The sequence below is a fragment of the Sinohyriopsis cumingii genome, chromosome 3 (genome assembly GCF_028554795.1).
Source record: "Sinohyriopsis cumingii isolate HCF-2022 chromosome 3, ASM2855479v2, whole genome shotgun sequence".
Classification (NCBI taxonomy): domain Eukaryota; kingdom Metazoa; phylum Mollusca; class Bivalvia; order Unionida; family Unionidae; genus Sinohyriopsis; species Sinohyriopsis cumingii.
This window is the reverse complement of record NC_142963.1, coordinates 151,017,777-151,044,834: the sequence shown is the minus strand read 5'-3', so window position 1 is coordinate 151,044,834 and position 27,058 is coordinate 151,017,777. Positions and strand designations below refer to the sequence as shown.

Genomic DNA, 27,058 nt, shown 5'->3' with positions numbered 1-27,058 from the left:
TGTTGGTTAGGGGAGGCCTTCATTGTATCAAGGTCTTTCAACAATTGTTCTGGCTTTCAGGCTTCTATTGGTCAGGTGAGGCCTAAATGGGATTTTTGTTATATTTGAGTTAATATTGCAGTAACTTTATTACGTTTAACATAACCACTCTCTTGCAACCTATTGTATTTTAATAAATATTGTTCTCATTAGTAGGTGACAGATCTATTTCATGGTCACTGTTATCTGTATAGTATTCGCTTGGTGCTCAGCATTAAGAGATTAGTGTTAGGTCTGGTCAGCCTAGTGTCAGGATAATGTGACTGGGTGGGACATCATGTCTGCGGCATGATGCCCCAGTGCTAGACATCACTATAAACTGCTAACTGCAGACATCATAGCAAATCACACACACACACCTGTATAGTATTGAAATCTGTACATGCATGCAGTTTACTATACTTCAGAGGTTGAAAAAGTTTTATTACTCTTCTTAATACTTCACTTCCAAGATCGAATGATTTAATTTACTTTTCGTTTATTCATATTTGAAAAGTGTACATTTTATTTCAGTCTCTGCTTCACTTATTTTCTAAAGTGTGTGGATAATAGGTATTTTGATTTTTTTAATAGATATTTTATGTTCATTTCTCAGTCATGATGTCTGAATTGTGATAAAAGATGGCATATTTATTACTTCCAGATGTGTAAAATGTTCATCTATGAATCTATATGTTTGACTTAAATTTTTGACTAAGTGGAGATTGTCATCAGATTTGACAAATGATGGCATCAGGGTAGATTTGAAATTTCAGAGCATTCTTGGTCAAAAAGTCAAATGGGAAAATTTGCAGCTGAGAAATTTAGTGTGAATGTTAACCTTGTGAATAAAAACAAGTGAGATTTAGGGATCACTCTGAGGGAAGTGTGATTGTCTGCATTGGTACATATAGTTTTGGTTGAACTTGTTGATGTATTGCTTTATCATTTCTTGGTTTTTCCCATTGCTAAATATAGATAAACAATGATTGAATGAATGAATGAAAATAGAATCTTCATGAACATATTTTTAAATCATAAATTTGCTGATGTTGCTGTTAAAATGATTAGTAGTATTTTACATTAATGTGTTTGACTGGTTTTCATTTATGGAGATCTTTTTGAGGTCTTTTTCATCGTAAAACTTGTTAAATGATGATAAAACTGGGTCTCATTTTCTTGTCATCATGGGCTTGTAGGTGTAGAATAGCATGTTGTAAAAGGTGACAAATGGATGCAACCTTTTTTCCTGGCCTGCATCCATCTTCGATGTTCCAGTCTGGCAGCCTTTTTTAACTGGGCTGCATCACTCTTTGATAATCTAGTCAGGCAACCTTTTTTCTCGTGTTGCATGCCTCTCTTGGCATTCTACAGTTTCATATTTTGCATAGGGTTTAGATTTTGAAGAAAAAAAACAAATTACCCTAGGTTTCTTTACTGGTTATACTGGCTATTTAAAAAAGATCTTGTATATCTTAGGTATTGCTCAAAGAACTTTTAATTCACTTTATTTTTTGGTGTATGATTGATGGGTGTAATATGGGTTATAGAGTATACAGCTTGGCCTTACTTCAGATGTGCTCCTCTCAAAAAACTGTTAGCCCTGCTTGGTCATTTTCACTTCATGGACTTGAGGTAAATTGTAAAAATAAAAATAAAAAAGCCGATAACTTGATTTATATTTCATATATTTGGTAATTCATTCATTGTACTTTCAGAAGCTTGTATTTTCTAGACTGACAAAATTAATTTTCCCTATTTTAATAACTGCTAAAGATAGTGTACTTTAGACTAATTCAGGCTGATTGTTTTAGAACAAGAGAGAGCAGTCATTTTAGTTAGCTGTATGCTTAGATCATGTACAGTTTCCACAAGTACAATATCCTAAGAAATTTCAGCCACAGTACATGAAAGTAACATAGAGGTATACCAACATTCTCACCATTGTGCATTTTGCAAGTGCAAACAACTTCATCCTACACCACTCTCTCAGAAGTTTATAATATCTGTTGAGGGCCCCCTCTACGATGTTCTAGTCAGGCAACCTTTTTTTTCCCCTGGGCTGCATCCCTCCATGAAATTCCAGTCAGACACCTTTTTAAATGGGATGCATCCCCCTATGATGTTCCAGTTGGGCTACATTTTTACCTTGGATGCATCTCTGCATGATGTTCCAAGCTGAAAAGGTTTTTGGACTTTAAAAATACAAGGTTTTTACACTTTTGGGGCATTTTGATGGATGCCTAAACTTTTGTAGCACTCTATAGATAGCCAGGAATGAGATGATGTGCTGTTAAGCCACATACAGGACCACAGTGTTTCACAGACAGATAATCTTGTATGATTGATATGTGTGTAGCATGCCTCCTGCAGTCAACAGATTTATTTTTATTCCACCTTTTTTGAAATCATGTACCATATCAAATAATGGTCATCTCACAGCATTTAAGATGTTTAATTCTCTTGAATTATGCCTTTTGTTAATTTGTTTTGGGTCCAACATCAACAAATGTATAAGCAGGTATATATTTGCTAAAGTGACCTAAAACTGCATAGCAATCACTTGCAAACATTTCTGTTTATACGTAGGAGAATGTTGAAAATTAATATATCGATAACTCTTGCTCCACTTACTTTCCTCTTTTTATTTCCACATTTTGTTTCTGTGAGAAATCAAAACATTTATGTTATTTTAAATTTTGTTGTAAACAGTGTTTAGTTTTGTAGTTCCACGTATACATGTACTACGTTGGTGATAAACTCAAAGTTTACAAAGTTTTCTTGTTTTTTCTTCAATTTTGTTGTCAGAAAAATTTGAGTAATGACAAAGAAAATCCATTCAAATACTGATAGCTACTAAAGTGGAGCAAGGTAAGTCAATTAGTGTACCCACAGAAGCCAATTTTTTTTTTATTGTTTGGTATGTCTTTTATTTCTAGCCAGAGATGTATTACTCCCAAGCCCAGTTTTATGACATACACCGGAATTCCCCTTACCAGATCATTCCAGTGCATAATTGCTAAGTATGCATTTTGAGCTTATCATATCAATTCCATCGAATTCCTGATGCATAATTAGGCAGTATCCAATGAAAAGAAACAGAAAATGATGAAAAGAGTGTTACTTCCAATTTTTATTGTAAAAGGGGGGAAAATGCTTATTGTATAAAGTCACCTATAAGTTGGATCCAGCTGCAAACTTCATATACTAGATCTGCCATTGCATGATGTGCCAGCAGATCTGGGTCTATGTAGTTTGTTAGGAGTAATCAGCAGAACAAACAACATAGACTGATCTGCAGGCACACTATGATATGGCAGATCAGGGTCTGTGTTGTTTGCAGTTAGAGAATATGCTACTTTTAATGGGATTAATTTCCCAATTTTTGGGGATTAGCTTATCTTAATTCCCAATGTACTTGAATAACCTGTCAAATTATTGTGTTTAGTTTCACGGTATTACTTTATCAGTCTTGCATATGTATTTATAGTATATGGGTTTCTTAAAAGTTATTTATAGATACTATTGATTGCTTACCAGAAAGTGTATAATAGATGGTATGCACTTGTAGAAATATTTTAGTTTGTCACCTGATCTGATGTGGTGTAATCTGATTGGGCATTAGTTGCATAATGTTCAATGGATTTCCTTGAACGTAAAAATATTCTTTAATGATGGTTCAATGTAAAGTGAAAATAGGTTGCCAGGTTTGAGTAAATTGTTGATTTTCCAATGCAGTCAGGTGACTGGCTAGTGGTTTAACGTATTTCTCAAGCATTTTAAGGACAAGATGGCTATAACATGCTAGTAGCTGACTTTGGAAGAGGTCACATGAATAATAATGGACAGATTTTTCAAAAAACTTAAGTGAGCTGCAGCGTTAACTGGAAGGAATAATGAAGGAGCTGATCATCCACACCACTTGACTAATTCCCAGTAAGTTATATTTGGATACAATCCATTGTTTTTCTTACGTGGTAAAGAAGGAACAAGGTTTTAAATTTAATTGTTTGTATCTTTCAACTATTACTTGCAAATATTTGTACATAATAAAGGAACCAATGGAAATCAGTTTTTGTAAACTAATTGGGTTACCTCTTGAAAGTTAATATTATTTACCTCACCTTACCCATGCTGTGTTTTTTTTTGAGACTCATTAAGTGTGTTTTGAGGTCTCAAGGAGGGTTGGTAAACAAAAGAAAAGGTGATGCCATCCAATTGAGAATAAGCTAACTTTTCATATAAGTTTATAGAAAATGATTGGAAATTAAAATCTGAAAACAACTTGTCGGACTTGTTCAAAGCATTTAATACATGTATGTGCAAACACTCATGTAATAACAGCAATCACACTGGCATTAAATAAAAACACTCATGTAATAACAGCAATCACACTGGCATTAAATAAAAACAAAGTTTGTGTCTTTAAATCCATTGGATGGCAAAGTATAGGCTTAATTAGATACAGTCTTTGCTTCTCTCAATAGTTCAGTAAGGGGTTTGAAGGAAATGCATTAGAGTTCATCACTGCACTCACTTGAGACTGGATGGTACTGGTGTTCAAATTTCTTTGCTGGAAATCCTTGTTAGATTCAAATTGATCTGTATGACCATAATGTTAGCGTTGTCGAAACTGTATTTGATGCAGTCTGATCATGAAAAATATATGCTTGTCTCTAAAGAAGAATGAATATACATACATTACATTTGGGACTGACCATTTCATTGGTGCATAATATTTTCAAGTTTAAAGGGGACCTTACAGGTGATACAGTAGTAATAAATGCCTCTGTCCAGTATGGGCATTCATGCTTTATCAACACAAGTCAACCATGCAAACACGAGTGTGTGCTTATTATTGCCTTTCAATCAATCTGTTTTATGGCTATTATCATCCTGAAAGCATGGGTCAGTATTTCAATTAGATTTAATTCGTGAATAATAATAATATTGAGAACTGAGAACTAATATAAATGTTCAGTTTATCATACCAAATATGTTACAGTTTTCTTGCTCCTATTTTAACAGACATCGTACATCATACACACAGGGCTGACGTATGTCGCTATGTTTGTGATATGTACAAAGAATTAAACGCACCCTCCATTTTGAAGGCATGCTTTACAATGTAAAACTACATCAACCAGGACTTTTGGAATTTATATTTGCTGGACATTCTGGAATTTATTTTTGCAGGGCTTTGCTGGTACCTAATTGCTTTCTGAATCACCTTCAAAAATGAATCACACTTGAAATTTTTTTCTGACAATTGAAATAATCATGCTTTGCATTTTATAAATGGAGTAAACTCAGCTTCAAAGAAATGGTGCTGCCGTTCACAATCTTGTCAATAATCTTTCACACAGATGGCTTAAACATTCTCATTCAAGACAGTGATATGTAATATCTTTTATTGTCCTACAGACATCTAGCATCTTCTTGATTTGCCTATATTGGGTAAGTTCCACTTCATGATCTCTTTGCAAATTATTACAATTGGCTCACCCACTGCAGTCTTCAAACACCTTATTTTATTGTTAGCCAATTAAGTAATATGTAATATGGTGGCTAATTACCTGGCCTTTTTGTCTTGTAATTGCCACTATTCAAACTGCCCAAAAGATAGTTTTACATCAGCTCCAGCCAGGACTGTTTACTATTTATACATGCTTCATATAACAGGCATATCATGAAGTGGTGTTTTTTTCTTCTTTTTATAAAGATTACTGAAAATCATGTTTTTCAGAACATGACCATATCAGTGGGTTTGGGAGTAAAATATTGTGTTTTAGCATGACTTACCTTGTTATGGTACAATGTTATTACTGTTATTATTATTATTATTAAACATTACCTGATTATACAGTCTTTCAGTAATATAAAAGACTTTGTCAATAAATTTGTTGCCTTTGATTAAACTAGAATGTTTAATGATTCATTGTGTATTCAGGCAAATGCCAAAGAAACAATACAACTAAAATTATGAATTAAATCAACAAACACCATTGGTCTCAAAGTAGGTCACCATAAATTTTACTGTCTTTGTGCACTTTCAAAACAAACTAACAACCATTTCATTCTGCAAGTCCATTTATGCTTGTGTGTGTATATTTGCAATTATTTCTAATTTCCTCAAACTCTGCCTACCCTTGAATATAATTTTAGTTTCTAAAGGTGTACAGTCATTATGAGAAGCCCAGCACCCACCCATTCCCTTAGGCAAGGATCAGGGAAAACAAGGTTTGGAAATGTAAAATAGAAACGCTGGGAAAAATATATACTTAATATTCTGGTGTTTTCACTTACGAGTCTTGCAGGAAAAGCATTCTCACGCAAAGTTGATAGAAATGGAAGTTCAAAAATGACTTAAAAGTTGATAGCCTTAATGTAATGTTTGAGTCTTGTAGTAAGAGGCCAAGACTAATGATTCCGTTTTTTCCCCAAAGCATACATACTATAACTAACACAATTGTCAAACCCATATGTAGCTCTGTATATATCAGCTTTATATCGGATCACTGGGTTGCTGATTCAGCAGAAGGAAGGTTTATATTATCACATAACATTGTTTCTAGAACACTACACTGAAGATCAAATTAATTTGATACAGGTCAGTGAATTGAAAATGATTGGGGCAAGCAACAGCATTGTAAGCAATTTTTTTAGATGGTTTCAGTCAAATTTTATTAATGAAAAAACTATATTTTCACTTGTACTTCACTTCATGGATTGAGGAGGGGGTCCTTTCTGTTCCACAGAAGGATCATTGTCTATTGGGTCTTAAAATATGTCATTTGTAAAAATCACGGCAACACAAATTTTCAACTCTCAAAAAATAGTCAATTTCCTTTTTTGGCAATTACTGTTGAATGCAATCTAATTTTTTTGTTCTCTTCATGGCCAGTTTATATAGGGGTTACTGCATATTTATTATCTCTAGAAGAAAAAAAATGGGGCTAACAAATGTGTAAGGCTATATATAGTCCAGGGGAATTTTCAAGCCTTGTGTTCTCTGCAAATAGTCTAATGGAAAAAAAATGATCTTTCCTCAGAGACTGCTCAGATGACCTAATTGGTTAGAAAGTCTGCCTTGGATGTGGGAGCTCATGGTTTCAAACTCCAGCCAAGTCATACCAAAGACTTATAAAAATGATACTACCAGCTGCCTTTCTTGGTGCTCAGCATTAAGAGGTTAGTGTTAGGACTGGTTGGCCTGGTGTCAGGATAATGTGACTGGGTGGGACATGATGCTATGTGTCTGTGGCATGATGCCTCAGTGCTAGACATCACTATAAACTGCTACACTGCAGATATTATAGTATTATGACTGAAAAATTGTTAAAGCTATGTTAAAATCCAAAACACACACACACATCTTACCTCAGAACTCCTTTAACTCCTACATTTTTGCTTTCATTTTGATATGCCCTTCTAAAGTCGGACACATTGAGAGTCCCATCTAAAGTCGGACACATTGAGAGTCCCATCTAAAGTCAGACACATTGAGAGTCCCATCTAAAGTCGGACACATTGAGAGTCCCATCTAAAATTGGACACATTGAGAGGTTCATCTACAGTTGGACATATTACGATGTCGATATAAAATTGGGCACATTGAGAGGCCCATCTAAAGTTGGGCATATTGATAGGCCGATCTGAAGTTGGGCACATTGAGATGCCCATCTCAAGTTGGGCACATGGAGCAGTCCATCTAAAGTGGGGCATATTGATAGGCCTCTTTTAAGTTGAAACATATTAATATGCCATTAATATGCCTGACTTAAGTTACGTATATTGATAGGCCTGACTTATGAAGGGCATATTGATAGACCTGACTTAAGTAGGACATATTGATAGGTCTGACTTATGAAGGCATATAGATAGGCCTGACTTATGAAGGGCATATAGATAGGCCTGACTTATGAAAGGCATATTGATAGGCCTGACTTATGAAAGGCATATTAATAGGCCTGACTTAAGTTGGATATATTGATAGACCTGACTTAAGTTGGATATATTGATAGGCTGACTTAATTTGGACATATTGATAGGCCTGACTTATGAAGGGCATATTGATAGGCCTAACTTATGAAGGGCATATAGATAGGCCTGACTTATAAAGGCATATTGATAGGCCTGACTTATGAAAGGTATATTGACAGGCTTGACTTATAAAGGGCATATAGATAGGCCTGACTTATGAAAGACATATTGATATACCTGATTTATGAAGGGCATATTGATAGGCCTGACTTAAGTTGGATATATTGATAGGCCTGACTTAAGTAGGACATATTGATAGGCCTGACTTATGAAGGCATATAGATAGGCCTGACTTATGAAGGGCATATAGATAGGCCTGACTTATGAAAGGCATATTGATAGGCCTGACTTATGAAGGCATATTAATAGGCCTGACTTAAGTTGGATATATTGATAGGCCTGACTTAAGTTGGATATATTGATAGGCTGACTTATGTTGGACATATTGTTAGGCCTGACTTATGAAGGGCATATTGATAGGCCTAACTTATGAAGGGCATATAGATAGGCCTGACTTATGAAAGGCATATTGATAGGCCTGACTTATGAAAGGCATATTGATAGGCCTGACTTATGAAGGGCATATTGATAGGCCTGACTTATGAAGGGCATATTGATAGGCCTGACTTAAGTTGGATATATTGATAGGCCTGACTTAAGTTGGACATATTGATAGGCCTGACTTAAGTCAGACATATTGATAGGACTGACTTAAGTTGGACATATTGATAAGCCTGACTTAAGTTGGACATATTGATAGGCCTGACCTATGAAAGGCATATTAATAGGCCTGACTTAAGTTGGATACATTGATAGGCCTGACTTAAGTTGGACATATTGATAGGCCTAACTTAAGTTGGACATATTGATAGGCCTGACTTATGAAGGGCATATTGATAGGCCTGACTTAAGTCAGACATATTGATAGGCCTGACTTATGAAAGGCATATTGATATAACCATCTTAAGTTGGATATATTAATACACCACTCTTTTTGGTTTTGCATATTGATTAGCCTGTCTTAAATTATATATATTGAAACACCCCTCTTTTTTGTTGTTCATATTGATATGCCCATGTTAAGTTGAGCATACTGATATTCCCATCTCAAGTCCAGAGTATTTATTCTCTTAAGAAAGGCATATTCTGTTTTGGCAGTGTCTGGCCATCTATCTGGTACAACACTCTGTAAGTGTAGGAGAGAATTTTATAAAACATTGTCTGTCTATTTACAATTATATAGTTTGTCATGTACCATATTCTTGTCTTCTGGCAGAGGTCAAGTCATGGCAAGGAAAAGCAAGTTAGTGACCTGAATCCTTGTATAGGCTGTAACTTTTGAAATGCAGGGGATCTTTTAATGGAACTATATATATATATATATATATATATATATATATATATATATATATATATATATATATATATATATATATATATATATATATAATGACTAAATGGTGTATTACTCATCACTGTGCCTCATACCCTATCTTAAGGTCATAGCCAGGAAAGATGTAAATCAGTGACTTGCATCCTTTTTTCAAGTATAGGTTTTAAACCACCAAGGTTATTTCAATCAAAATTTTGTCCACCTATATATTTATAATGGCTAGATGTGTTGAATAAATGTAAATATTATTATTATTATTTAATTTGTATAAAATGTTTGTTTCAGTCAGTGCATCTGCTGTGTTTAAAAAATGGCTACTGGAGGTTCTGATGAGGCTTCCCATAATGCCACATTTGAGATGGACAAATCAGGTATCTATTCTTTTTTTGTAATGTTTTAGAGCACATTTTTGTAGCTTTTTTATCTTCACAAAATTATATCTCTCTGAACATGAACTCTGCATTCATTATCCATTGTCCATCCATCAACACTTGTTTGTGAACACTTTATTGGCATCATTACATGAGCGCACATGTGTGTGTGTGTGTATGTGTGTGTGCGTGATTAACTTCAACATCATCCAAGTAAAATTAATACATAGAGAGAAAGAGAGAGAGGAGAGAGAGAGAGAGAGATGCATTAAATAATCAAAGCCAGTGATGAGAAAATATGACAACTTTGGTATCTTTTATAATAACTTTTAAAAAAGGTTTTATTAGCAACTACTGAAAATGGATTTGAAAGTGAAGAAAACGTGAAATGAACTGTAATATATATAAAAAATAGTGCATTTACCAGTACATTGAAAAATCTGCTTACAAATTTATAAAAATGTTGAGCAAAGTTGCTAAATTTCAGAGAAAGCTTATACACACAGATAAGAAAATATCCACAAGAACCATATCCCACAAATTAACATCCAATAATCACTAACAATTAATAAAACAAAAACCATTACATTGAAAACAAATCCATAAATTGAAGAGCAGCCATGACCAGCAAGTGTCCCTTTGGAAAATGTGCATTTTCTATTGCCATATTTTGTGCCAAAAGATATCAGTAACCCATAATACAAGTCTTAAAGGCAATAGGCACAAGCATTAGAATAGAGCTTGAATTCAGTGACCCATAATACAAGTCTTAAAGGCAACAGGCACAAGCATTAGAATAGAGCTTGAATTCAGTGACCCATAATACAAGTCTTAAAGGCAACAGGCACAAGCATTAGAATAGAGCTTGAATTCAGTGACCCATAATACAAGTCTTAAAGGCAACAGGCACAAGCATTAGAATAGAGCTTGAATTCAGTGACCCATAATACAAATCTTAAAGGCAACAGGCACAAGCATTAGAATATAGCTTGAATTCAGTGACCCATAATATTAGTCTTAGAGATATCAGGCACAATCATTAGAATAGAGTTTGAATTCATTGACCATAATACAAGCCTGACAGACAACAGGGTACAACCATTAGAGTCTGAAACTTTCAATGACCTAAAATAATAATAATAATAATAATAATAATAATAATAATAATAACAATAATAATAATGACTTTATTTAAAGAAGAAGCTCATTTTTGGTCAGCTGACCAATCTTCCAAGAGGCCTTCTGACATAATACAAGCCTGTTAGACAATAGGGCACAAGCATTAGAGTGGAGTTTGAAACTTTCAGTGACTTATATTACAAACATTAGAGACAACAGTGTACAAGCATTATCTAGTTTAACCCTGTGAGTGGTTTAAAAGTTTTCAGTCAAGGTGATTATGTGAAATAATTTTTTTTTATCCACCACATATCACCAATATACTAAACTTAAAACAAAACTGGGATGTTTCACTTTTGTGTACTTTACCAGTGCAAGTTAGTCTTATGGATTCTCCCAAAATATTACACAAAGAATAGCAAACACAGAATCCGACCTTTGCTATTGTCAGTTACGAAATCCATGGAATGGTGGTTGTTTAACTATGACCACCATTGCCTTTTAACTGCTTCTATGGCAACCATATAAACTGCCCAGGGGTGGTAGTATTCCATGAGCATTAGCATAAAGCTATGAAAATCATGACTATTTGCTGTCAATACCAGCAACTCATGTACCAGATTTGATAAATTTCCACCCTAGTGATAATGGATAGACAGACAAAAGTTTGAGCTAAGGGATGGAGGATATTCCACCCTGCAGTTTTGGAAAAGAAACAGTTATAGATAGATGGATAGTGAGATTCTTGAGCAGACAAAGGGATGGAGGATATCACAATATCCTACATCTTCGCTAGCCAAAGTTCTGATATGATAACCCTATCTACACCTTGGTGGATTGAACAGATATTTTAGTGCTATATCTTTGTGACATCTATTGGATTTCATGAGTTGTCTTCCTTAGTATGTAAACTGGTTTTATACCAGATAGATAACTAGAAACAGGTTTTATACTAGATAGATAGAAACATGTTGTATACTAAAAAGATAGAAAACATGTTTTATACTAGATAGAGAGGAACAGGTTTTATGCTTAAAAGATAGAAACAAGTTTTATACTAGATATATAGAAACAGTCTGTATACTATTAGATAGAAACATGTTTTATGCTAGATAAATAAAAACATGTTTTTTACTAGATAGGAACAGGCATTGTACTAGATAGGAACAGGTTTTATATTAGATAGATGGAAACAGGTTTTATACTAGATAGATAGAAACAGGTTTTATACTAGATAGATAGAAACAGGTTTTATACTAGATAGATAGAAACAGGTTTTATACCAGATAGATAAGAACAGGTTTTATACTAGATAGAAACAGGCCTTTTCTAGATAGATAGAAACAGGTTTTATACTAGATAGATAGAAACAGGTTTTATACTAGATAGAAACAAGTTTTGTACTAGATAAATAGAGACAAGGTTTATACCAGATAGATAGAAACAGGTTTTATACTAGATATATAAATAGAAACGGGTTTTATACTAGATAGATAGAAGCAGGTTTTGTACTGAATAGAAACAAGTTTATACTAGATAGATAAATAGAAACAGTTTATATATTGGATAGTTAGAAACAGGTTTTATACTAGATCGATAGAAATAGGTGTTATTCTAGATAGATGGAATTGTGTTATACTAGATAGATAGATAAAAACAGGTTTTATATTAGATAAACCAATAGATAAAAACAGGCTTTATCCATTTCTGTTATAATCAGGATGTAAAAACAAACTTTTTACAAATAATCATGTGGCATAAAAAAATTGTAGAACAGTTTAAAAAATTGTTCATTGTAATCAAATTTAAGTAATGTGGCCCATATTTTTTATCAGTTTTACAGACACATAATATCATTTCAGTGTTATATTTTGAAAACATTTCATCTACATGTTATTATGTGTACAATATTTCAGGTAGTCCCCTTCACATTTACTTCAACCAGTGCCAGGGAATACAGGTGGGACCAAACAACCTGATGGTCATGGAAGAGGCCAAGAAAGGTCTCAATCAGGGTATTTATTTGTGCTTGTAGAATATATGTCATCACATTAAATGGTCTTGGGAACAGGCAAAAATGGTTAAAACAGGGATAAATGGTAATACTTTAAGAGTAGTATGTACTTACTTTAATCTGAGAAATAGTTTACATTTCAGGATTTAACCTTATTGTCTCCCAACATTTCAAAGAAAAGCAGGTGGCATAGTATCAACATTTCTGTCTGTCCAACAGTACACCACACTTTCATTTTTGCTTTGCAATGTCAAAGCTGTTTTAGATGAAGAAATGAAACTCGGTGTATTTATATATCCATTAAAAAGTGTGTAATGTACCACACTGGGTGGTCCTATCTTAAGTTCAAGGTCATGGCTCAGTATTTTCAGTTTTTCATTGCCATCTTCTTTCTGCTTGAAAACTTTAAAGCTGTATGAAATTAAATGTTTAAAGCTATGAGAGATTAAAATATTAAAGCTATATGAGATTAAAACATTAAAGCTGTACGAAATTAAGACTTTAAAGCTATGAGAGATTAAAATATTAAAGCTATGAGAGATTAAAATATTAAAGCTATATGAGATTAAGACTTTAAAGCTATGAGAGATTAAAATATTAAAGCTATATGAGATTAAAACATTAAAGGCATATGAGATTAAACTTTTAAAGCTATATGAGATTAAAACATTAAAGGCATATGAGATTAAGACTTTAAAGCTATATGAAATTAAAACATTAAAGCTATATGAACTTAAACTTTTAAAGCTATATGAGATTAAAACATTAAAGGCATATGACATTAAGGCTTTAAAGCTATATGAGATTAAAACATTAAAGGCATATGACATTAAGACTTTAAAGCTATATGAGATTAAAACATTAAAGGCATGTGACATTAAGGCTTTAAAGCTATATGAGATGAAAACATTAAAGGCATATGACATTAAGGCTTTAAAGCTATATGAGATTAAAACATTAAAGGTGTATGAGATTAAGGCTGTAAAGCTATATGAGATTAAAACTTTAAAGCTGTACGAGATTAAGGGATGGAAATTGGTATACATGTGCATCATCATTGGAAAGTGTGTTGCATATCATATTGGGGGTTTTATCTTTAAGGTCATGGCCATGTTTAATACTTTACATTTTCACCACACGTTACTGTCTGCTTCTTAATTGTTAAACCAATCAAGATTAGAAAATGAAACTAGAAGTTATGTTGTGTGTCACATTAAGGGTTCTATCTTCTAGTTCACAGCCGAACATTTTCAATTTTCTATCTCATACTACATGTCTGTGGCATGATGCCTCAGTGCTGGACATTACTATAAATTGCCACATTGCAGACATTGTAGCAATGACTGAAAAATTGTTAAAGCTACATTAAAAATCCAAATCACATCATATCAATTTTCTATCATACTTTCCTTTCAGCTCTATAATTTTGAAGCTGTTAAAAAATAAGGGATGAAACTTGGCATACTTGAAGATTATCACTAGAAGTCATGTCACATACAATATTAGAGTCCTGTCCTTTCAAGTCAAGATCACAGTTCAGTATTTCAAAATTTTCCATCATCCTTTCCCTTCTGCTCTATAACGTTGTGTATGTGTGTGATTGGATTTTTTAACATACTTTTTAAAAAAAATCAGTCATGTCACTATAATGTCTGCAGTGTGGCAGTTTATAGTGATGTCTAGCACTGGGGCATCATGCTGCAGACATGTAGCATGATGTCCCACCTAGTCACATTATCCTGACACGAGGCTGACCAGTCTTAACACTAAACTCTTAATGTTGAGTACCTAGCGAGGCAGCTGTTAGTACCATTTTTAAAAGTCTTAGGTATGACTCGGCTGGGGTATAAACCTGTGACCTCCCACATCCAAGGCAGATGTTCTAACCACTAGGTCATTGGATTGGTCGCTTTATAACTTTAAAATCTTTTGAGAGTAGGGGATGAAACTTGGCATATTTATTTATCATTACCTCTAGCATGTGTATTACATAACATATTGGGGATCTTGTCTTTAGGGTTAACATCATGGCTCATTATTTTCAGTCACCCAGTCTCTTCTGCTCTGTAACTTTAAAGTTATTTGAGTGCAAGTGATGAAACTTGGTATCCTTGTAACTCATCACTAGATGTGTCATTTACCACTTGAGGGCCCTATCTTTAATGTCAAGGTCACAGATTATAAGTTTTCAATCATCCTTTTCATTCAGCTCTGTAAATTTAAAGCCATTTGAGGTTAAGGGATAAAACTTTATATTCATACATTTGTACATCATCACTTGAATGGGTTTCATAAAGAACATTGGGGGTGCTATTTTCAAGGTGAAAGTTATGGATCAGTTTTTTTTAAAAACTTGTCATCTTTTTATAGCCTTTTAGATGAAGAGATGATGTCCTAACCGTCATAGGTGAGAAACAAATATTCACTGAATTTGCTTAATGCTTTACTATTCTTTAGTTCCACAACAAAATAAATACCAGAAAATTCCATTTATAGTCATTCCAATTTTTTTTTAGGTCCAAAAGAGATTGGAATGACAAAGAATGATATGGTGGTAGCCATGTTAAAGAGCATTTTGAACCCCAAACTCCAAGCATGTCCACCTCCAATGCACTTAAGGACTCTTGAAGAGAAGTTCAGGGATACTTTTGCAAAACTTCACAGTTCTAGCGTGTCTTTCAAAGATATTGCAGGTTTGCCATTTCGACAATTCTTAGAAAAGAACAAGGATCATTTTAATATTCAGAAGAAGAAAAAGAAGGGTGCAGACACAGAAGTTGTTCGAATAGTGCATAGGAAAGCAAAAGGTAAAAAACAAAATCTTTCAGTTTCAGTCCCATTGCTACAGTCAGACAAAGTCCATGATGACCACAAAGGTGTGAAACTAGAGTCAGCAATAGGGATGGACTTGGGCAGGGACAGATTGTTGTCAGATACAAAGGTGGAAAGTGTGTTGTATAAAGATACAAAGGTTCAGAGTTTAGGAGAAGAGGACATCCTGTCAGATTCTACCCCATATTTTTCTTGTGAAGAAGAGGAAACTATGGCGGAGCATGATGAAGGCAGTTGTTATTCTGAATTAAGTGACCCACAGAGTTATCCATTAATCAAGCAGAGTGATAACAGTGGAGAATGGGAGACTGTAAGTAAGGCCAGGAAGAAAGATGTGGTAGAAAATGTAAGTGTAACATCTGCACAAATTTCCAAAGAAAAAAGAATTCTTTGTTATTCAGAAGTTGTCAAAGGTCAAGTTAATACTGAGAAGATCAATGTGGAGACCTCGGTATCCGAGTTGGGTGGCCAAAAGAAGAGCAAAGATGTTTGTTTGTTTGAAGGATTGATCAATCAGACTGAAGGAAGAGACTTGATATTTTATCCTGACGATGAGTTATGCCAATCAAACCCATGTAAACTGCTGCTGGACATTGTCAGTATGTGGAATACCCCTAACAGATTTAGGTCACATATTGTCCTTGGAGTGACAAGCAGTGTGACTCCTCCACACAGCCTGAATGGACTCAAGGTGAATCTCAAGGACAAAGATTACCAACAGCTTTTCAAGGGAAATGAATTTACTTCTAGACCAATGTTTCGTTACACTGAGGTGTCTTACAGCAAAAGATCATTTGGAATCATTGAAGTTCAATCCAGCTATGGTTATGGGCAACCCAGCATAGTTAAAAGCAGTAAAGAGACGGCCGAAGTTAGTCTGCAAGCAGAACAACTTTGGTATCGACCTTGTAATGAAAATAGAGTATGCAAGGCATCTGATCCATATATGATGTCTGTTTATCAATGGTTCATAGGACAAGATGGAAAAGGAATGGGATCATTCAGCACTGTACATAAGCCAGACACAGGAAACAGCAATTTTGAAACAGATATTGAAGAAAGCACACCTGTAAAAAGAGAAGGAAAAACTGTCACTTACTTTATGGACTGTGTTGGCAAATTCAAGAATGGTCACTACATACTGATATCAGGAGATGTTCAGGGGGCTACAAAAAATCTGGAAGGACTTGCCCATGTTCCATGGATAGCAGTATATGATTTTGACATCAACAGCCGTGACAAGGGCCTACTCTGTACAAGCCAGGACATCATTGATAAGAAGCGTTTCCTCAGTATCACAACTTGGAATAGACCTTCAGGAGGGATTTCGGATAGTGGAACGTTGTGGTGTTTTATGAGAGGAGCAAGGGACATTAGTGATTCTCGAACGGATAATCCAAGTAAAGAGAAGGTTGAGGATGTAAAGCATTGGTATACCAAGGTAAAACATGGTTTAGAGGGACATTGTCGGCAGTTAGCAAGATTTGTTGAAGGTTACACAATTTTAACTGCTGTGGTTCTTTGGCCTCAAGATGAAAGGCTCATTCCAATAATGCAAAAATTTATTGACCAGCTTGACAATCAAATGGAATTTTCCATGAATATTGTCGTCTGCATAACTCAAAGTCTAAAGACCACACAGGCAGGAAGTATTCTCAATTATATGAAAGCTATGCATGAAAACAACCTATTCATTTGCTGGGTTGATTTGGAAAAGATGTGCCTGGCTATTTTGAACGAGAGAAGCATTTGTGAAGAGCAACATATGAAGCACCAGTTGCCAGCTGAAGGCAATCAGAACATTGACATAAATGAAAAAGATGCTGTCTGGCTCAGGGAAGACATGCATGTGTTGTATTATAAGAGTGAATTTGCAAAGACAAAATGTGATGTCAGTGTTCTTAGTGAAGAAGCAGACAAGTTTTACAAAGGTGGCACGTTGCATTGGTTCGCATGGTACAGTTGTGGCATGGGTCACTTTGATATTGAAAGAGATCTTCTCAGAGAAATAACTAAGAAGATAAAGTATCTAACTACTGAGTCTTGCAGATCTGCAGTGATCAAGATATTCCATGCTCCTGGCTCGGGTGGAACCACTTTAGGTCAAAGGATTTTGTGGACATTTCACGAGCAAATACCATGTGTTCACCTGAAGTTGCATACTGCATCCACAGTACAAGAAGTTATTTCGAAGATTGAATTCATTCATGAGCAAACACATCTGCCAGTTCTTGTCCTTATTGATGGTGAAGATGAATCAAAAGTCAAGCACATTGCAAAATGCTGCACGGCATTTGGAACTATCATCATCTACATGAAACGGTACCCATATCCCGTCAAATTTAACCAGAAAGGAGAGACATTTTACCTGAAAGGGGAAGTGTCTACTGAGGAGGCCACACGATTGGCACTCAAGTTTGGAGAACGATGTGAGGGCAATGAAAGCAAAAAAAGTACTCTCAGAAGATTCAGCGATGAGGTGAGCAATGGAGAGGTACATTATCTGTATGAATTTGGTATGGCAACCTATCTGCATGAATTCAAGGGGATCCGTTCATATGTGAAAGGGTATTTACAACTGGAGGACAATCCCACAAAGGAGCTTCTTCCATGGCAGAAAATACTTGGTTTTCTATCCTTAGCTTGTTACTATGGGCAGACCTCATTGTCATGTCAGATTTTTGCAGCATTGCTCAACAAGCCAGCAAATTACTGCATTTCTCTTGATGATTTTCCACATCCTGTCCAACAGTTTGTTGTCCCCGATACCAATGAGGGACGAACCAAATTAATCAGAATCTGTCACTACTATATTGCCCAAGAAATACTTGAGCAGCTTTTGAATCGCATACCAAACAGTAAGAGAAATGTTACAGGATGCAGTGAACTAAGCACCAATGCCCGACAGAATCTTGAAAAGTTCTGTCTTGATTTCATAGAGTACGTGTCCAGAAAGAAAACAAAGACCTGTGTCCAGTCAAGCACAATTATCCACATTCTTACAAGGATCTTCATATATCGAGATAATAGGGACATGGGAGAAAATGAGGAACAGCACAGAAAAAAGCCAAAATTGTCAAAGTTAATGATTGACATTGCATCTAAACCACCCCTGTTCACTGAGAGATTGCACGTCCTTGAGAAGCTGACAACATCTTTTCCAGAAGATCCTAATTTCCATGCACACCTAGGGAGGTTTTACTCCTACTGCAGACCAGATGGCGAGGTTGAGGCTGAGAAGTGTTTCCAGAGAGCCCTATCCTTATCGGAGGAGATACAGAATGCTAAACAGGATGAAGAAGTTGATGAAAGAATGAGCTTGACTTTAATGCATATTTACCATATGTATGGCATGATTTTCCAGAAGCGAATTGCAAAATTCACTGGGCGAAGTCCAAAAGAGAAACCAGAAGTAAAGACTGAAGATACTAAGTTTCAGGAGCAACTTGAAGAGTTGGTATCAGATGCTGATAGGGCATGCTCTCTCTTCCGTCAATCTAGAGAAAATACACCTATTGGACATGAGACGTGCCTAGCATACACTGGGGAGCTGCAAGTAAGGCTGCAAATCTGTGATTTTGTTCACAGATTTTGCAAGAAGAGAGACCCTGAGAACAACTTACAAAACATCATAGAAGCAATAGAAGATGACTCAACTAGAGAGTTTATTTCAACCAGCATCTCAGTAATTGACAATCTCATTTTGGAGTGCTTTGATTCTCTTGAGCCTGGTGAAATCGACCATTCCTTGCACCAAGTTATTACCTGGTACAACTATCTTTTCAAACCCAGGGCCAAATTCCTTGAAAAAATGCAGTGTGAAGAAGATGTCTTCAGCAGGCGATTGAAAATAGCAGCCAAGAAATTAAAGTACTCGAGCAAGGATGAAAGTTTAGCGGTGCTGGAGAGCATAACTTCTCCAGAAGACATTGCAGATATTGTTCATTTATTTGAAGAAAACTTCAAGCATGTAACTACTTTTGGTCTGCAAGCCTCTGGTAAGAAAGGTTTGGAACAGGACTATAGAGAATGGCTGCTAGCTATTAGACATGAATTGTTTGCAAAAGACTATGACGTTGAGGAGGTGCTGCTTCATGTTCAGCAGTGGAATGAACTTGTTAACTCCCCACTGTCCAAGTTCTATCTCTTTGTTCTAAAAAGTCTTCTTGGATTTGGATCATGCGACTCCCATGGGAGCACAGCAAATCTTGTCGATGCTCAGATTTTGAAAGAAGAGATGATGAAGATGAGTAGATACATAATAAGGCCAAGACATCCCAGAGAATGGTTGGGAAAGGATGGGAATGGGAATGGAAAGAGCATCAAGCAACTTATCCCAGGAAATCGCTTCCATGTGGGATGGATTGAAGATAGGGATAGAGAAGTTAAAGTGCCTTTACAAGATGTTAAAATTTGCAAAGGAACCATTTGTCCACCAAACAAAAAGAAGCTGTCTGGCTTCATTGACCTTGATCTTGGAGATAACACAGTTCCAGTGAAAGTTTTCTTCATACCCCATGTTGCAAAGCTGGAGGGTTCTAGGTTTGCTGGTCATCGTGTGGAGTTTCAGCTTGGATTTAGTATAGAGCATGGGTATGAGGCTTTCAGCGTGAAGCAGCTTGGCAAATATGGGTGTTCCCAGTGCACAGCTAAGGTTGAGATACTGAGCATGGAGGACACAGTGAAGTGTTCAAACTGTAGAACACCAGTTCACAGAACAGAACTGAATTCCACTAGTGACTAACTTGAATAATTCAAGTCCGAAGTACATAAAATTTTAAAATTTGTCATACTGTAGTATTTGCGTACACTTCCATTTGTTTGTACCACCCACTTACTAATTTTAAAAAACGAAAAGCTTGAAGGATATAAAGGCTGTCCTTAACACTGTCAACTTATTCTAGTTTCAAATTAAATGAAAACAATAATTAAATGTAAACAAGCAGACAGACTGCTCAAAGTCTTTTTCTGCTTTCAAGAATAGTATATTTCATTAAAAACTACTGTCTGTTTCTAATATTTGCAATGTCTAGTTTTAATATTTCTAGAACAAATTGAATAAATTACAAGGAGTAACTCTTGTATACATGCATTCATAGAGATGTAATTCCAGAATGTACAGAATTCTTGAGATTATTACGTTACATCTGTTGCTTGTGAACATAGCCCTGCCCTTGCAAATATGGCAACCGTATTACTAAAGAAACTCCTATTTGATTTGAAATGCCTACAAATTGACAGAGTTTGGGATCCCATGGCAACAGTCAGTTTGAAATTATAAATTGATGAATGAAATGACTAAGTTTTGTGCATTTTTCTGTCATTGATGCAGCATGATTTTGAAATCCATAGAGGAGTACAAACAAATGTGAAAGTATGCAAATACTATAGCTAATCTTGATTACTACCCTGACTAGGAAAGTAGATATTTAAAACATTGAATAATATTAATCAGACACACCACAGATAGATGCTGATGACTTGAGCATATGATTAATGAACATTTGATTGGACTAATGAAAATATCCTCATTTGCTTTGGTCTTAAATTGCCCAATTGGTGAAATTCTGGGAGTTAACACCAGTCAGGTTTTTATATTTGGGGATTAACACCTGTCAGGTTTTATATTTGGGGGTTGACATCTGTATGGGAAATCACTTTATTTTTAAGCACAAATATACATGTTGGTGATGAAGAGCATCACCAATTATAATAATATTAACAATAATACAGATAAGGTTTAAATTTAGTTAAGATTTGGGATTGAGAAAAGGCTCATGTTGTTCATCCATGGCATGCAAAGTAATATTTACATTTACCTTTTGATCATGGGTTAATTCATGGACATGTGCTTTGAACATTAAATTTACCTGTGTCAATTCACAGACATGTGCTTTGAACATTAAATTTACCTGTGTTAATTCATTAACATGTGCTTTAAGCATTAAATTTACCAGTGTTAATTCATGGACATGTGCTTTGATCATTAAATTTGCCTGTTTTAGTTCATGAACAGGTGCTCTGAAAATAAAATTAACCTTTGGTAATTTATGGACATGTGCTTTAAGCATTCAGTTTACCTGTGTTAATTCATGGACATGTGCTTTCAGCATTAAATTTACCTGTGGTAGTTCATGGACACATGCTTTGAACATTAAATTTACCGGTATTAGTTACTGACAAATGCTTTCAAAATTAAATTTACCTGTGTGTGTTCATGGACATGTGCTTTCAACATTAAATTTTTCTGTGTTAATTCATAGACACATGCTTTCATTGTTACATTTACCTGTGTTAATTCATGGACATGTGCTTTCAACATTAAGTTTACTTGTGTTAATTCATGGACACATGCTTTCATTGTTAAATTTACCTGTATGTGTTCATGGATAGGTGCTTTCACAATTAAAGTTTCCTGTGTTAATTCATGGACACATGCTTTCACTGTTAAATTTACTTGTGTTAATTCATGGACATGTGGTTTCAGCATTTAATTTACCTGTGTGTTTTCTCTAGATTTTGTACTTCGAGTATATTTATGAATAAATGTCTGCTCAGATGTACAAGTACAGTATTGAAGAGGAACCAATATTTCAGTTCAGATGGTAACCATTGATGTTTGTTCATTCAAAATTGTAAACTGCCTTTGCAAATTTTAATTGTAAATTAGTATTTGTAACATCTCTGCAGCTTGTTCAACCCTTTTAGAAGGGAAGGTCACATCTTAAGTCATTACAGAGCTAAATATAAGTTACCATTCATCAGTGCTTGGGGTTCAGTAACTTTTTGATATAGTTATGATTTGTACATTCTACATTCAAAAAAACATGCCAAGCCAAAACTAGTGGGAAGTGAGACACAGGTGTCACTTTTCTACCTTCAGAGTTTGGCATCATTGTCAACAGTTTAAGTTTTCTTGGGGTTCAAGTTTTTCAGCAATCTTTTGATTATGGGCTCAGTATGTAGGTCCTGACCATCTTGGGTGTTTTTGCTTGACGTCTAGTCATCAAGCAAGAGTGTGTTCTGTGAATTAATGCCTTTAGTCATTACTAAATTCCATCATTTTGGGGACGGGTGTGTGGAACTGAAGGGGGTGGGTGGACTTTGATGCTTGTAGGCAAAGTGATGGGTACCTTAACTCTTGAAACCATGTTCATTTCTTGGTAGGGGATGAAGTATAATTTTCTAATGTTCTATATCCATAGTTTGTTTCTAAAAGATCATAACAAATATTAGTTTTCATTAGCAAATTACTGATTAAACACATCAAATTTCAAATTATACATGTTCCTAAAGAAACAAATACCAGTATGTTTTTTCTTCAAATACATGAATCTTCTACTTACTATAATACTGAAAAAAGGTGCACCACAAAACCCAATAATTCATATTTACAAATTCTTTTTATTCCCAGTTGTGGAATGCATATTAGTGATTCAGTTTTCAAGGCCAAGATACATTAAGTGGTTCAAAGTAAGTTGCTGCTTCAGAAAGTTTCATAGATTTCCAGAGTTATTGACACTTTTTAAAATAACTGCCAAAATTCATTGATTTGCATTACATACCAGAATAATTACATTTCTGGACATAGTATCCCACAGTAAACCTTGGAGAAAAGTATTAGTGTTAACATTATTGAAGTTTGGTTGCATTTTATTTACCATTAATTAATTAAAGATTAAAATTAAATTGAATTAATTATTTTCTTATTGAAGATTAAAATTAAATTATTATATTTGCTATTTCTTAAACTTACAATAAATGAAGGATAGCAGATCATTCATATCTGCATGAACCTGATTATGCACAAAGTACAACCTTTCAATTTATGAAATCTACACCTGTTTCTGATTGATTAAATGCACGTGAACTTGAAGCTGTAGAGAGATTCCTTTGTATATTGGCTTGGGCATGATTTTTAATTGATAAAAAATCAGATGAAAGCATGCAGGTGCTCATAATCGATGTAGCATCAGGTTAAAATGTTTACCTGTAAATGTTCATTTAATTTGATGTTCGTAGTGAGCCCAATAATAAACTGAAGCAAATTTGGAATTGGGATGTGGATTCTGCAGTTTCAGTTAAGGACTAATTGTAAAACAATTGTGCATTGTTGTACCATGCTAAGAAAGTGCTCTGGACATGCAGATCCTTGGAATTTCAGTGAACTTTAGTTTTGCAGAATTTCTGTCTTTCAATCAGATTTTTGTATCAATCAAAGTTTTGCATTTTTAATGCAACCTCACTTGTACAATATACCTCAAGAGGGCATATATACTTCGGACCATTTTGTCATATAAATTTTCCTTGTGACCAAAACTTCTTGAAACAGAAAACCATCTAGATGTCCCTAATGTCATCAGGCATTGTGGGATGGATGGGTTACATTGCTTGCAGCATATTGTTGCCCAGTAGTTTACATCAGCTTTTTTGTTAATCATAAATATGATCACTTTTTATACACACCAAAGCATGGTATGTTATCTATTACAACTTGAATTGTGCACCATATATGGTTAACAAACTCTTGGTGGCTTGCACATGGGGCAAGGAAGAATCCTATCAGTTTTGGGGTCAGAAGGTCATGGTCATTGACTGAAAAAAGCAAATTGGTTTCTGCACAATAATTTGAGATCTCCGCAATTTAAAGTTACCAAACTTTGTGGATGGTTTGTGCTTGCAGTAAGCTAAAACCTGATTTCAGGGTCAAAATCATGAAGGTCAGCACCACGAGCTGACAGAAGAAAATTGGTTTCTGCACAATAACTTAAATTTTCCACCATCTATAATTGCCAAACTTTGTGGACACTTTGCAGATGAGGTCAAAAAGAACCCTGTTGATTTAGGGGTCAAAAGGTCCAAGTTTTGTGTCACTGAATTTTAAAAAATTGTTTATGCACAATAACAAACCTTTGTCAATAACTTGCACAAGGGTAAACTACTGATTTCAAAGGCCAAGTGGTGATAGATTAAGATCACCGGAAATGGAGGAAGAAAAATTGTTTCCACATTAATTTTAGTTCATTCTCCAGCATCTCCTGTTACCATATTTCATTGATGGTACACACTTGTAGGTGAAGAAACCTATCAAATCAAAAGACCAGGTCACTGACTGAAAGAATGAAAATTAGTTCTTCATCACATACCTGGGCCAAAAATTGGATGGCATCTGCTTATAGTAAGGAAGAAGCCTATTGATTTTGAAGTCGAAAGTTTTGTCAGTGAAAGAAGATAAATTTTTCCATACAATAAAATTTGTTCTACATCACATACTTGGACAAAACATTGTGGGTGTGTTTTACTTGGTTAATGAAAGAAGCCTATTGTTTTGGGTAACAAGGTCCAGGTCACTGCACTGGAAACATCAAGTGGTTTCTGCATATGCAGTAGAACTGTCTTGAAAGACCACCCCTTCTGCCAAAAAATAATGGTCTCTCAAGACAGGTGGTCTTTCATAGCATATATAACCAATAAATCTGTGCAAGGAGAAGTGGTCTCTCAAGGCAGGTGGTCTTTCATAGCAGTTGTCTCACAAGACAGGATTTACTATACTCACTTATAAGCCAAGTCAAACTGCACAAGATCTGCCATTGCATGATGCTGACAAATCTAGGTCTTGTTTGCAGTTGGACTGTTCTACACATTATCTACAGCAATGGCTATTTAACACACGAGAGGCATATAGTGTATATTTTTCATTTTAATTAGCTCATCCTGTTCACAGTCGTAAATCTTTTGCAGATTTTTTTCTTCAGACGTCGACACACGCTTTCAAATTTTAGCAGCTGTATTGTAACCAGTGCAGCAATTACAAGCATTCCTTCTTGCATAAAATTAGCATTGTGAGATTGCATTTTGAAAAGAATAATTTGTGCTGCATTTCGAAAAGAACGATTTTTGCTGACTATAATAAAGTTTATTTTTAATTCAGACATTGAATTTTGAGAGATACCCAATGGTTTAAATGTAGCACGAAACAATGTTGTGATGTTAGAAATTCCTATGTTTTACGTATTATGAATTAATTGTTTTATTTAATTAACCAAAGATGTGTTCTTGCAAATTAATCTGTGTGTGGACAGTAATGGTGTTAACATGCCTTGGTGTTTCAGTGATTATGACCAGTGTTGATTGGGCTCACTCATCTAGGATAGAGTGTTAAAATGTTGTTGATTTTAATGTCTTTCTTAAATATCCTGATCCAAAGAAGTGATTCTTTTTGTTAAAGACTTTGCTCTTGTGATATTGATAAATTCAACCCCAGTAATGTTGCAGTATCATTGTATCATTTACAGTTTATTCTCAATATTTACAAATATAAGGTTCTAGTTTAATATTAAGTTCACATTTGTATTTATTGCTAGTCTTTTTACATTTTACCACTGTTGTAATTCTATTTACACCATTTAATAAATAAACTGTATGATTTTTTTATCAGTTATTTTTCCTTGTCTAAACGTTTCTGTCTCAAGCAAATGATCATTTTTTTTCTCAAGAAGATATGTTTTCAAGAAATTGCAGATATCAGCTTGTGCAGTTGTGTGTCAATAGAAGCAAGAGTCCCAACTGGGGAGCAGATTGTCGTCCATCTGTTACATGTGTCTCCTTAATTTTTGGCGTCTAGTTGGTTCTAAATATTAATGGTACGGCTTATGGACAGCTTTCACATGGGGTCAGGAAGAACCCTGTTGATTTAGTGGTCCAAAGGTCAGGACCATCTTGAAAATCTGATTGTCCCTACTACTGAATGGATAGTCTTTCAAAATAGGGGGTTTCGGTATTCTAAACGAAAATGCTGCTGATCGGATGTCGGAAATTTCGTTATCGCGACTCATATTAAATGAAAATTAATATTGCCATGGGTTTTACACCAGAAGACTAATGTTTAGTTAGTCCTAAATAAAAGTTGTGTCACCTTGCATTTCCAATACAGCCGCCACCACCGCAATCTTGAAACGCTTGTTGTCTTTACTCCATCTGAATGGATGGTCGTTTGGACATGGTTTTTACTAAATGATTTGTGTTTTGTAGATCCTAAATGAAAGTAATGCTGCCCAGACATTCAATATAGCTACCTTGAAAATCATATCACTACTTGACCTGAATGAATTGTCAAGTCAGCATGGATTTTATCACAGACTTTATCTGTCTACTTGGTCGCATAGGAAAATGGTGCGGAACTGACTTGCAATATGACCACAACAATGAACTTCTTGAACATTTCTATTGCAGCTTCTCCTAGATGTCTGGTCATATTGATATTGTACT

At 35.0% G+C, this 27,058-nt stretch overlaps 1 protein-coding gene across 1 annotated transcript; it reads left to right on the top strand.

The window, feature by feature from the left end:
* Positions 1-3,717: 3,717 nt before the first annotated feature.
* On the top strand, positions 3,718-26,222 carry LOC149804152 (uncharacterized). Its single transcript, XM_089954126.1, has 4 exons — positions 3,718-3,954; positions 9,740-9,825; positions 12,861-12,959; positions 15,475-26,222. The coding sequence occupies exons 2-4, from the start codon at positions 9,765-9,767 to the stop codon at positions 20,532-20,534; spliced, it is 5,220 nt and encodes a 1,739-aa protein (XP_089810252.1). The 5' UTR covers positions 3,718-3,954; positions 9,740-9,764; the 3' UTR covers positions 20,535-26,222.
* The last annotated feature ends 836 nt before the right edge of the window (positions 26,223-27,058 follow it).

Excerpts from the sequence above, each read along its gene's own strand:
- LOC149804152 (XM_089954126.1), top strand. The coding sequence starts at position 9,765 with ATGGCTACTGGAGGTTCTGATGAGGCTTCCCATAATGCCACATTTGAG. Across the intron at positions 9,826-12,860 it reads ATTTGAGATGGACAAATCAG|GTAGTCCCCTTCACATTTAC; the intron begins GTATCTATTCTT and ends ACAATATTTCAG. Across the intron at positions 12,960-15,474 it reads CAAGAAAGGTCTCAATCAGG|GTCCAAAAGAGATTGGAATG; the intron begins GTATTTATTTGT and ends ATTTTTTTTTAG.